We start from the raw sequence: 14,405 nt of genomic DNA on the forward strand, positions 1-14,405 counted from the left end.
ACATGCTGAGAGTCTAACCAAATTATATCCAAAGTATTTTCACATTCCCTGTTAGTTAAGCATATTTTTGCATCTGGCACTGATACAGCTATTTATTTGCACCCATTTATTTGGTATTTATTTGTACAAGGATGACAACTTCTGGATTGGACATGAGGCAATACCCCTCCAACAGAAGGGGAGAATTTGGATGAATGTTTTAGAGACATCTTTGAGTCTGCTGTAGAATTTACTTGGTGAATTGAGTGGAAAGTATACTTAATAACTCAATCAGCAAAAAGCCTCTTCTAATAGCAATGTTAGTATTTACCCTCAGGTAGCCAGGCAATACCTAGAGTTTAATGAGTTTGCAAAGCAAAAAGCATAATATCAAGCAAACAAGAATGAGGGAACAATTACCCACTTGATATAGTCTCTTGAAAGCTTATCAGTCCTGCTATTATAGAAAGAATATGGCAGTTAGATTCGGACAATCTTGGGTTTGAATCTTATTTGTGCCCCTAACCAGTAATGTAATCTTGTACAGATCACTTAACCATCTTAGCTTTGACTTTCTCACTTTTAAAACAGACATACTAATAATAGCTGATTCATGTGGTTGTTGTGAGCTTAGTATATATGAGACCATGGTTTTCAAAGGAAACCTATAGTGTGATTCCTATACCAGCAACATCGGTATTACTTGGGAGTTTGTTAAAGATGCAAATTCTCTGGTCCCACCCTAGACACATTGAACTAGAAACTGTGGTTTGAAGAGCTTGAGTCCATAAAAATAATGATATGCCAAACACATGGAGTAATGTTCCACCCATGATTTGGACTCTCTTAACAAATACCGGCTGTAATTATTTTTTTCACTGGGTGCTTTGTTATAATTATTCACCACACATTGCTTTTCAGTTATTGTTTGTTTTGGAAGAGCAAGGTCAATGACTGATTGATGTTTGTTCACCAAGTCATGGTCTCCTTTTTTTCTCAAACTAAAAATGTCACATAAATAAATAGGGAAGATGCCTTATTTGTTTGAATTTTTGGCTATGCCAATTTAACTCAGCAGAGGGGGAGCCATGCTCTCTGGTAGCTTTAGCTATCTGGAGTATGCTGTCATGATATCAGAAAGCAAGAACAAGAAGCAAGTTTGCGCACATGAGAGGTGTTGTGATTATTTTATTCATTTTTTTTTAAAAAAACTAAGTGAACAATAAACGCACAAACTTGCCTCACCAAAGACAATTGCATATTATGTAATGCATAAAATTTACCACAGTGCTTCATCATTTAATTTCTGCATAATTAAGATGAAGCCACGTGTTCTGGACCAAGTTAAAAATTATGTTTTTTTAAAAATAAAAAATATCAATCCATGGACAAAACCACAATAGGAATTAAAAAAAACAGCAAAATCCCCCAAACCACTTTTAAACTCTGAGGAAAGCATTACTGGGAGAAAAAAAATAAAGCACTCACACAGAACTTTATAAAAACCTACCACCTAAGAATATAATGAAAAATTTGAGGGTCATGTCCCTGTAGGATATAGCAATGATTCACTAGTAATTCTAGCAGATTTACAAAGTCAAATATTTCCGTTTCAGTAACTTTCTTGAAGAATGAAGTCATGGAACCTATTCTTCCATTATGTCACCAGAGTTGTGTAGTTGGTGGAATTGAACTGAGATGACCCCATGATTAGGAGAAAGGAAATGGACATCTCCTAGATCTGGACTGTGAGATATACTCTGTATCATGCTCCCAGAGACCCCATGAGATGAATATTATTATCCCTGTTTAGAGGCTCAGAGAGTTCAAGTGCTTTGTCTGGGGTCTGGCTTATAAGTGGCAGAGCCAAGAATGAAATACGTGTCTCTTAGCCAAGGCTGAATTCCCTGTACCACACTACTTTCATGATGCCATCTTGCCAAAGCTGCATCCTGTTTACCAAATAAGAAAAGTGTTTGGTATAGATACCAAAACAGGTCACCTTGTAGGACCCTTTCTCTGGGATTAATATCAGTATCAAAATATTGCAGAAATACAGTTTTGATGACCTTATTTAACAACAGCAGCAGCAAAATGGGGTATATAGTTGAGAAAAATGGGTCCATCAGAAAGGCAATATATGAATGGCAAAGAGCTTTGAAGACCTGGGTTTGAATCCGAAATTTTGGTTACATCATTTATCAGTTTTCACCAACTAAAGCTGCTTTGTCTCTAACGTGCCTGTTATTATTTTTTCTTATTTGTATACAGAGGACAGTACTTTCTATTGTCAAATATTATACAAATTGTATGTATCAATTAAGAATAAATTTTAAAATAACATTATATGAAGAGCCAATGGGATCCAATACTTAGCATAGAGCTTTTCCTAAAATAGTCGCCTAATAAATGTTTACTGCATATAGGATGATGCAAGCCATTGACAATCATGATGATAAAACAGGGGAGGTCACATATGTTTTCACTGGGAACGAAGTAGGAAGGCATCGGCTGGTATTGGAAAAGTGGTTGTGAGTATGAAGGATTTGGATTTCTAAAGTGGGTGAGTGCTAAATGAAAGAGGCTATCAAGAGGAAATAAGGAAGGTTGGAATGTAGCTAGCTGGCTCCTGAGGCTAAAGCAATTAGGGACATAGTAGATGTCCTTCCTTTGCTCCTTTCAGGCAGCCTCTTCTCCTGTTACCTGCTGGCATGTATTTTATATGATTTTAATGCCCTACATGCATCATCATGTTCCATTTGCTGGTCTGGTGTTCATGCTGTTCCCTAGTGAGTCCATCCATTCCATCATTTTCACTTGAATCATTTAATCATTCTTTAAGATCCAACTCAGGTGACATCCTCCCAGGAACTTTGGAATTGAACTCAGTTCTCTCCTCAGTGACTTTTCACTTCCCTGTGCATCTATCTCCCTCATCACTTATACACTACAATACAATGTGTATGGGGTGGTCTCTCCACTATTCTGTGAGCTTCTTCAAAGGGCAAGACTTTTATCTTACTTACCTTTATACTCCCAGAACTCAGCAATGTACCCAGGACATAATTATTGCCCTGAAAGCACAGGTTGAGTTAAAGCGAACTAAACCAACCTGTAAACTAAACCTGGCCTATTTTATGAGATTTCAATTGAGATTAAGCATTCCACTCTTCAAAAAGAATTATACAAAAAAGCAGTATAAATTCTTATAATTCATGTGAATAAATAGTAAATACGGATGAGATTTTATTCTTGTAAACAAAAGTTGTATAGGTATTTCAAAGTCACCATTAAATTTCTAGATGCCAGGAGCTTTACATTTTCAGATTTTATCTCAGAGGCTTTTATATACTTTATAGAAGACACCAACACAAATCAAATCAGGTTGAGATGAAGGTATGACTAAGTCAGAAAAGGACAAACAAATAAAGATCCAGGGAGTAGTTTTCCAGTATACTCCTTGAGGAAGAGTTACAATTTTCACTCATTCAGTCCCTGTTTTCCTGAGTTCAGGCTACCAAATATTAAGGAATGAAATGGGAAACAATTTAAGGGTCACTTCATGGGCTTGGAAGCCAGCCTTCTCTTATTCTAATTCTGCCTCATCTATTTATTCTCTGAATGCACAGAGCAAATAAATTAGCCTCTGTTCATGTCAGTTTCCTCAACTTTAAAATAGAAAGACTCATAATGCATACTCTATAGGTTGTTTGGGAACAAGTTTCAATACTTTTAGAGCACTACCTGCCTCATGGCAAGTACTCACCAAATATTATTTCCTATCTTCAGCCTTTTTCACTGGCAAAAATCCATGCAGCTCAGACATCATTATTTATCCATCCATCTATCATCCATCCATCCACTTAACAAACATCACTGAGTATTGACTATGTGCTGCATGGCCAATGACACAGAAAATGAGTAAGACATGATCTTCGTTCTTAGTGAGTTCATGATAGAGTGTGTGAGTATTTGCAGGTGTGTGTGTATGCATATAAGCATATGTTGAGGAGTCTTATAACACTGGGTAAAGCATACTCTGTAACAAGAAGCACCTGTTTCATCTCATCATAAGATGGGGAACCTAAAGCAGTCACAGAGTTCAGGACAGGCTTTTCAGTAGAAGTGTTATTTAAGATGAGGATGAGCTGATCAAGTTTGAGTTGGAATAAGGAAGGGGAGAGTACATTTCATATCAATGTGGTTTCCTGCTAGAGGCCATATAATTTATATCTGAAGCATCCCCAGAGGTTCATGTTTTGGTTCCCTAGGCAACAATGTACAGAAGTTCGGCTATTGGGCAATGATTATATCATGAGGCAGATTATCAGTGGATTAATCCATTCATGGCTGAATGGATTACAGAGAGGTGGTGGAGACTGTGGGAGGCAGGGCCTTGTTGAAGGATTGGGTCCTTGGGAGCATGTGTTGGGGAATGTCTTGTCCCTGGCCCCTTCCTCTTCCTCTCTCTTTGCTTCACGTCTGCCATGAGCTGAGCAGATTTCTTGTGCCATAACCTTCTGCCATGATGTTCTGCCTTGGACCCAGAGATAGCCAATCATGGACTGAGACCTATGAAACCATGAGCCAAAATAAGTCTTTCTCTAAGTTGTTTTCCTCAGGTATTTGTGCCAGTGATGAAAAGCTAACACAAGGCCTGAAAACAAAACTGAGGGCGGGAGTCAATGGAAAGTCATGCAGGAAGTGGCCAGAAGCAAGGCTGGTTGGTGGAAAAATCAATCAGATCACAAGGGTGTTTCTTAAGAGTGAGTAGAGTTAGGCTTTGCTCTATCGTATTCAGTGGAGAGGCTGAAGGCTTCTAAATAGGGAATCAAATGTTTAGATAGTTTTTCTTGTTTGAACTGAATCTTTTATAGCTTATTTTTAATTCCTGACAGAATTTACTACTTCTACATTTGGGTCCCTCTATTTCCCCCATAGACTCCTGTCATAGCACAATATCACTTTATTTAACTTACCTGTTTCCAATTCAGTTTTCTTTGAGAGGCTGAAAGTGCCTCAAAAGCTGTTGTTCATTTATCTTTGTCCCCAGGATGGGAAAAGTGATTGACATAGAGCAGGTACTCAATGGAAGCTTGATTTAAAAAGTCTGGAGTTAGGCAAAAACTATCTTATATTTTTATAACAAAGTATTATCAGATAAAATATGGCCAATCAAATCAACAAAGTTATTCTTCATTGTGATGGTTGTGTGAATCTTGTGAGCTGTGGCTCAATAGATTTGAAAGCTATATACCCTACTATGTGTGCTATCATTGAACACTGGTGCTAGGCAAATAAGGGAGACATAAACACATTTACAACAGCATTAGACAGTTGTAAAAATACTATATATATATATATATATATATATATATATATATATATATGGAAAATTTTTGAAATAATACCTACATCTCTAAGGCCTAGAAGAGTGCCCAGAAATGCTCATCCCTCAGCAAATTTCTATGAATAAATAATATATAAGGAAGATACAAGGAATGTGTGCTGAACGTATACTATACGTATACTATACACAACAAATGCTCTTAGAGGCTTGATGAGGTAAACACTGCAAGATTAATTAATCTGATTGGGTTTCATTGAGGACTCTTGGCTTTGGAAGATAAATAGGATCTAGAAAAACAGAAGGAAGAGGCCAAGGATTCTGGAGAAAGAAACAGCACAAATATCACTTCATGAAGATTAATAACGTTTTAATGAAATCTAAGCGATTGAAATCATTAAAGCTCTGATAATGGTTGAAGTGTATTGAAATTCACACAAGAGACCCAATTTCCCAGGCATATTGTAATTTGGTCACTGGATATGGAAAGGCTAGCAGTTGCTTTAGTAGACAGCCTAAGTGAGCCCTCATGACAATGTTAATTAAAGCAAAGTTAATTACTTAATTAAAACAAAAGTGGCAAATGATAGTTTCTAAAATTAAGTAAAGTGGAGGCAACAACACTAATGATTCTTACACCTGACTAGAATCCCAAGGGAGGGTTTCACCTTTTGAGAAAATTTGTGATTTAGAGCTTTAGGCCTCTGTCATTAATTTAGTCATAAAAGGCCCACTATATTTTAAAGCTCCAGCCCCATGTCGCTGGAAATTCTGCATCTTGTAGAACCAGAACTTTGGACTCATCAGATTAAATGCTTTGTTTAGGTCAGAAAAGGGTTTGTGTTCATTTGTCAATTTGCCGCTGAAGTGAATGCCTTAAACAGAAGCCTGGCATTATCTGCTTGACAATGATTTGATGCTGCTCCATGTCATGCTGGAAATTAGTGACTAGAACCAGAATGTTAATCACAGGGACCTCTATACATTGATGGCATAAATAGCATGCTTCTGTATAAAAAAATCTATAGTGACTCATTCCTATTTAAATAAAAATCTCTCTTTGCTATTTCAGTGAACCGAATGACTGACTCTGGGCACTTTTCTCTGTGCTCTAGGGTGAGCCCATTTAACCTCACAAAAACTGCTAGCTCTGTTAGAATTAGCTCTGTTATTTCCTTAGGCTCTCAGAGATCTCAAAGTGATTCTGTCCCCACGACCAGAGGTAGATGTTGGTTCCTCCAGCTACTGACTCAGTAAATATGAACTACTCTTCAAGGCACCATAAACATGTCATCTTATTAGGTGTGATGATGTTTTTCAAACAGAGCCCCCAGGAGCATCAATTCTTCATAATAACATTATGAAAAACATGGTTCTATGTACAATAAGTGTAGAAAATGATTGGAAATTGTTAATAAATTAGTGGTTTCTGAACTGTAAGACTCTTCAGTCTTTCTATCTAATAAAAGAATTGTGTTTTTTATCCAGATGATTTCACAAAATATTCTGTTTCATGGAGTAATTTGTGAGACATTTTCTAAAGAATATATTGTGGTAAATGTTCGACTTTAGTGACCATATGCTAAGACTTGAATTAAAAACTGCTCCATCACCTACCAATCATGAGATGACAGGCAGGTGGATCTATGCTGGACCTCAAATTTCTCATCTGAAAAATGAGAAGGATGATGCTTCCTCTTGCAATAGTTTGTGATAATTATAAATGTTAGACTAATAAATGTTTTTCAAGGTGGCAGAATATGGTCAGTGGATAATAAACTACTTTGGGGGGACTATTCTAATTTTTACTTTTTCTTAATCGCCTTTGTGTTGCTTCTTTACTTCCTTTTCTTTCCTCTATCCCTGACTTTTATTACTATGGCCACTATTACTAGTAGGTACTACCAGTTTCTGTGGCAGACACAATTCATTGGCTTTTCCAGTGAGTACTGTCATCCCTTTTCCCATGCAGTTTCCATTGAAGAGTCTGACAAGGCTAAGTGCACACTTTCCCGTGGTCCTATTGCAGCTCTTTAAGACACTCTCAAACAATGAGATAGAAGGGCATTCTCCTAATAAAAAGGATGCATTTCATAGCCATGACAGCTATATTGCAGCCATCAGCCAAGAGAATGGGAGAGGTGCTGGCACTGGCATCTCTAAGCCAACATCACATGCTGGGCCTCCATGCTTCTTGTACCATAAAGAATATGAAACTCAAACAAATTGTATCTTAAAATAGGTTTTCTTAAAATAGATTTAATAGCCTCTTAAAATAGGTTTTCTCTTCCTCACAGTTAAATCTGATTTTAAAGGTTTAGCTATAATATATTAAGTAATTTTTATGTGCTGCTACTAAGCACTTAGTGCATCATACCTCTTTTAATCCTCAAAACAGGAATGATGTGCAGTTATTACTAACACTCACATTCATTTATTCCCCATTATTTAAGTTCCAATGCGACAGATAATGTGATACACACAGACATATATGCAATTGCAAATTTGAAGTGGAGGTAAAATTCTAGCATAACTAGTGATATCCTACAATGTGATAAATGCTAGACTAGCACTTTGAACATATTGATTTTGTGTCATAGAGAAGAAATATTTAGATTAGGGGCTTATGGAAACCATCGAGGAAAGGATGTTTAGTTTCATCTCTCTCTGTGGACTGCAGCTTAAAAGAGCAACAGGAATGTATGTGATGCAAGAGGATGATCTCTTTCTCTGCCCTATCTTTTATCCATATCAACAGCAGGTTCCAGCCTACATATCTTAATTAATGGCCAAAAAAATCTCTACATAATTAGATTGTAATGTCTCTCGGTTATAATCATGTAGATGGGCTGAGGTTTATTCAAGATCATAAAAAAGAAAACCCATAAACTATCAAAAGTCCCTCCTTGCCCTTTTTGAGATTTTAATACTCAAATGTACTGATTACAATATCTGATCATCAGGAACTACAGGGCAAGTTAAAACATTGTCATAAAATCCTCAAAAATTTTGTTTCCATTAGCACTATCAGTAAAATCTGTTGTTTTTGTTTGTGCTTTTGTTTACCAACATAGAAACAAAATAGTCGAAAATATTGATCAAGTGTTACTAGGAGAACATGATATCTAATATGATCAGTGACCCAATTCTTGAGCAGAGACTGATGACTACAAATGCATGAGGGATATTGCAATACAGTACAGTGCAGACTTAATCTAATAACAGTTAATAGAATCACTGAGGAGTAGTATGTACACTTAGAGAGAAGCAAAACCAAAAATACCTACTATATAACCACTTTCTGAAATTCATTCATTCATCAAACATACCAATGAATTGAGTATCTTCTATGTATGATGCACCCTTCTAGGTATAGGTAGGCATTGAGGACACAGTGATGAGTACTGTGGACAAGATCCCACTTTCAAGGAGCTAACCACTGCTTAAGCTGAAACACGAGTGTGCTAGGCATTTTGGTAAGGAATAGACCTTGCAAAGATGGAGATGCCCTGAGAAATTCAGACGAATAGGCAAAGCCTCTACAGATATGTATTGCCTTTATGAAGGTCTTTTCATTATTAATATCATCTTCTTGCTTACATTTCTGACACAATGACTTTCAGGTATGAAGGAATGCTGACAACTGTCAACTGTCAAGTTAAAATAACATACTTAAGAATTACTATGTGGCAGATATTACATGTATTAGTTTTAGTCCTCACAAACACTCTACAAAGTATGTATTTCATGATCCTCATTTAACAGAGGTGGGGATTGAGACAGAGAGAGATTATGTGAAGTTGCCTAAGATTACACTGATGGTAGTTGATGTTGCCAGGATACAAGTACAGTGCTGCACAGCATTCTGCTACCTTGAGTAAAGTATCTATCAGCTGTCAAACCTTTACAGACATTATCTCCTTAATTATTTATAGTCCTCTGAAGTCAGTGATTCCGATTTATCAGATGAAAAAATTAAGGTGCAGAGAGAGGAAATGCCAGTGCCAGTGTTCAAACTAAGGACAACATGTTACACAACCAGTGTTCTTTGCCATTACTTCAAGCTATCTCTCTAAAGAGCCTTCCCTGATGAGTTCTTGGGAGTGCTGAGAAAGAGACTCACAATTCCTCCCTATGCCAAATTGTCTGTTTTCGATATCTCCTAGACTTCCCTGGAAGATTTTGTTTGAATAAAGGGTGATAAAATAAAAGTTTGGGAAATATTTTCTTGGCCAAAAATGAAAAGCTGATCCTGCCGAAGTTTAGGAAAAGAATGTTTCATAGAGGAGTCAGGAAGATGGATAGAAAATGTGCTGGAAGGTTAGGTATATGGAAGGTCTTCTGTGTACAAACCACAGCATTGCTGGGATTTATTGAAGAAGGGAAAGATACAATTTATGATTTGATGGATATCTTGCACAATGTGCAAGGAAAGAGATGAGAAGCAGAAAAAGGAAGGAATTGAATGAGGTATGGGTAAAAGTTTATAATACAAATAATTGGGCCTCATGGATAAACTTCTTCAAGTATCCTGTGAATCGTTTCCAAACCTTGATGGAGGCAGTATCTTTACCATCACATAATTCATGCTTTGAAAAAGTAGGGCAACTGAAAAGTAGGATTTTCATGCAGGATAAATGATGGTATAGGAGACTAGTTCAAGCAATATTGTTTAGAGATCTATCTTCCATTCAAAAGATATTTATCTTCCGTTATATTTATCCAGCTTTTAGAAATACTGTTAAATCCTAGTAGATTTTTTGGGACTGATGCCCTGACTAGCTTTTTTGATGTGGTGCTTCTTAAAGAGAGGAAATCTTTATTCCCAATCTATGGATCTGTGGAATAAGAAGTTCCTTGTCAACAATCTATGTAGCCTTTTTAATACCTTGAAATTTTTTCTCAAGCCACTGATAATATGATCTCAATGTCATTTAACATGTCGGGTCAGTAATAACATAAGAAAGACCCTAACAGCATGGAAATTGTTTATTGGCTATTGCATCTAGATTGCTTTCAGACAGAAATCACCTAATAGTTGCTGTTCATGATAGTGAACTTAAGAGTGTGATGGGACAACAGGTAAAAGAGAATTGGGAAATTGATGAGTTAAAAGAGTTATATGCAAAGTTATTTGGTTGTTTTTGCTATTTTCAGCTACTCATTTTTCAAAGAGTGCCACTTACCTATTAAAAACTAAAATGTAATTATATCTTCAAGTCTTTATGGGATGAGCAGTTGAGAGCTCCTCTCAGTTTCAATAAAGGTTCAGGCACATTCAAGTGCTGTCAGATGCATAAGACTCTTGGCACTTTGCTCTTAGGATAATATTTATTCACAATAATCTTCTCTAGTCTTGTGAGTTAAAATTTAGTTGTTAATATATCTTTGTGCCCTCAGGACCTGGAGATCTTTTTCTTGGCCCAGTGATTTTACTCCGCTTTCCCTGAACTCACTCTGCTTTGGCTATACCTTTTTGCTTTATCTGCAATCTCAACTTCCATATGTTTTATCTTTGGCCCAAATAAGTGGACTTGCATTTTATTAACCTCACAAAAACCATTCAATGAATAGGTCCCAAGCCCTAAGGCACTCTTCCCCCCATTGCTTCATTCACTCGGGTGTCTCCATATTAAGAAGGCAAATGCCGCTGCTTCCCGTGTAGCAGTGCACCCCACTGTGCCCCCACACATTTTACCTTAGGGTTTCCCCAGAAGAGCCCCTCCTCTTCCACAGGTTGACTAGGCTGCTGGATCTGCTGGCTGCGGAGGACGACTTGCCATCCCCTACATGCATGCGCACCACGGTAGACGTGGTGAAGGCGCTGCGCACGTTTCTCTCCGGTTTGGCCAGAATGATATACACCTTCGGCACAAACATGCAGCCTAGGGCCACTGTGGCACTGAGGCTAACTGAGAAACACATGGTGATGATTTTGTAGTTGCTGCCAAAGTAGATTGGCACAAAGGCCAGCCATATAATGCAGGTGGTGTACATTGTGAAGGCGATATACTTGGCCTCGTTGAAGTTAGCTGGAACATTCCTGGTCTTGAATGCATAGAAGGTACAGCTCAGAATCAACAATCCATTGTATCCAAGAGGAGTGACAACTCCCAGGTTGGTGGTGTTACAAATCAGGTAGACTTCTCGAATGCTTGGATAGTCATGCATTATATCCGGAGGCTCCATTATAAAAAGGGCCACAATAATGCCCAACTGGATACATATGAGAATGAAAGCAATCACCAACTGGGCACAGGCACTCATGAATCTGGGCTTTTTGGTACAGATCTTCTTCTTGCTGCCAGCCAGGATCCTCGCGATGCGGTTGGTCTTGGTTACTAGGGCTGAGTAGCTCATGGCTGGAGACAGACCAATGCCAATTCTCTGAAGATAGCAATAAATCTGTTTGGGCTTCGCAATGAGGCAGAAGGTACATAAATAGCCCAGGCAGATACCAGCAAGAATAATGTAGCAGAGTTCCCTGCTGGAGGACTTGACTACTGGAGTATCACGATAAATGATGAAGACTACAGTAACAAACAGGGTGGCCAGCAGGCCGAGGCAGGCAAACACCACAGCTGCAATGGGCTCAGGGTCACCCCAGCGAAGATACTGTACTGGGATCAAATCACAACCTGCAGAGACACAGACACATGTTGAAAAAAGGGAGAGAACTTTACTTGGTTTGCAGATCCTTAAGGTAAAAGCAGCTGCTTATGAATATTTCAGTGTATCTCTCATCTACCTTTCTAACTTTGGTGTTTTTAAATTCATTTAAAAATTCAATCAGAAAATCTTTCTATTATTGACTACATACTGGGTGTTAAGAGCTGTTCTAGGTTGTGAAACAAAATAATGATAATCATATTCCTTGCCCTCATACAAATATTTGAGACCCTTTTAGCAGTGTCCAGCATAGAGTAGGTACCTGAATAGTATTTTTTTGAATGAACAGATGAATATTTCTACCTCTTTTTTTCTCACTTGCAGCATCCTTGCTGAGAATAATATGACCGGAGGGTTGCATTGATACAGGATGACGTTAATTTATCGGTTTAGAGACTGACAATTGACTCTTAACTCCAGTAGAGAAAGGTAAACAACTCACAACCATGAGAATTGTCTCCACTCACAAACCTTTTTGTGTACTCAAGACATGCAGTTTTTTATATTACTTCATTATGTAGAAGAAAAATATGATAGAATATGGCATCATTTAGGTTATCTGTCATCTTTTTAAATTTATTTAGGACAGTGATTCTCAAACCTGGATGCATTCAGGAATCACCTAGAGATTTAAAAAAAAATACTGAGGTCTGTTTCATTGCTGAAGTTTCTGACTTAATTGGATTGGGAATTGTCTGGGCATTGTAATTTTTGAAATACCCTCCAAGTGCTGTTAGTGTGCATCACTAACCCTATTTTTATGTCAGTTGAGAACCATTGCTCTAGAACAATTATTACCATAATATAAAGGGTTTTTTTTAATTGAATTGAGATAATAGCTTCATTGAGTAGAAAAGGAGGCAAGAAACCAGGACCATGAACATTGAGGGAATATGGCAGAAATTACTAATTGACTGTAAGGATCCATTTTTCCCTTTTCTCACAGCAACAGATACACAATTTTATTTTGGATGATAAAGGATGCAACTCAAATACAATGTTCTCCAGCAACCATTGCTGTCAAATGTGGCAGATGTATAGGTTTTAGCAAATAAGTTGTAAAGAGAGGATTCCTTAAAGGAAAATGATTCATCTTGGAGAGGACACACTTCACATTTTCTTGTTTCTTTCATCTGCTTCCTAGAACATAAAGGATATGTCTGGACCTCCAGCAATTACCTTACTCTTTGAAGTAATGTTAAGGATAAAAAATATTTTCTGGGTTTGAAAGAGAAGCTCTGGGGGAGGGGGGGCAAATTCCTGATAACCATGAAACCGGTTATTAGCTCTGGATTATGTATGTGCATACCTCCTTTGCCTAAAGTTACTTCACTTATTTTGTGATATATATGGAGCCAAACAAAATATTAATTGATATAAAGTAGGGTTTTCCTATCACCTTGCCATTTCCCCTGATTGGGGTGTTGCCATGTCTTTGAATATCAATGGTAACTGGGAGTTAGGGAAGACAACACCACCTATTGATGATCAAGAAGAATGTGATTTTTCCAAAATATGCCCGTGGGCAGCTCTGTTACAGAAAGGAAATAAAGGAAATTTTTTTTATTATTATTATTATTTCTGTCCCTTTGGTCTCCTACCTCAAGATCTCATGTTCCAGATAATAGCATTAGTATTATAGTTAAGTATTATGGTTAAATTCATTAAGGATTCAATAAGAGTTGTGAGTTAGCTTGAGCTCCTCAACACATTTTGAAAAATTGGTCCTATAGAAAAATGTATTCTTATTCTTATTCTAATTAAGTGTGCATTTAGTATTGAAACAAAGTTCTCTTAGCTTTTTAAAATTTTGAGGATATCCCAGACAAAACACAAGATAATTATTAAGTATAACATCATTAATTATAAATAAATGCATATGTTACTGCTAATTAATATATCAGTATCTATATTTTAAGATATCCATGTCCATATGTGATGCTTATATGCTAAAATACAATCTCTGATGCCTTAGTAGGCTATAGAGCTTAGGTTTATATTTAAAAATTTGTTCCTTATAGAAAATATTTTATAAAGAGAAAAATTAATCATTCTTATCTTTATTCTTGTAGCATTATTTGACAATCAAATTTATTATCTACTGCAGTTAATTATGTAGAGACTTGTTTCCACTGGTAAATCATAAACTACTAATATCCACAATAATTTACTGGTATAGGAAATATCATGGGTAGAAGTGGTGTGAGGCAGGAGTACTTTCATTAGCTAAAATAATCTACTAAAAACATCAATATTTACTTTAAAGACTTTACTTTTACCCCTTTGTTCTGCTAAATTTTAATTGCTTACATCTAAATACAATTAGCATCTTAATTTCTAAATGTTTTGCACAGGATATTTTTATGTCAGATATATTCTTGAACTCTTCACGTGCAACCAATTAACATTA

General features: G+C 36.8%; 1 protein-coding gene across 3 annotated transcripts in view; it reads right to left on the reverse strand.

Moving 5' to 3' along the window:
- Grm5 (glutamate metabotropic receptor 5) overlaps positions 1 to 14,405 on the reverse strand; it is a 428,521-nt gene that overhangs the window by 35,799 nt on the left and 378,317 nt on the right. For all 3 annotated transcript variants that reach the window (XM_071616595.1, XM_071616594.1, XM_027942484.3), the window contains exon 7: positions 11,025 to 11,964. In XM_071616595.1, coding sequence (XP_071472696.1) covers positions 11,025 to 11,964 — 940 coding nt within the window. The remainder of the gene's footprint in view (positions 1 to 11,024; positions 11,965 to 14,405) is intronic.

The sequence above is a fragment of the Marmota flaviventris genome, chromosome 9 (assembly GCF_047511675.1).
Source record: "Marmota flaviventris isolate mMarFla1 chromosome 9, mMarFla1.hap1, whole genome shotgun sequence".
Lineage (NCBI taxonomy): Eukaryota > Metazoa > Chordata > Mammalia > Rodentia > Sciuridae > Marmota > Marmota flaviventris.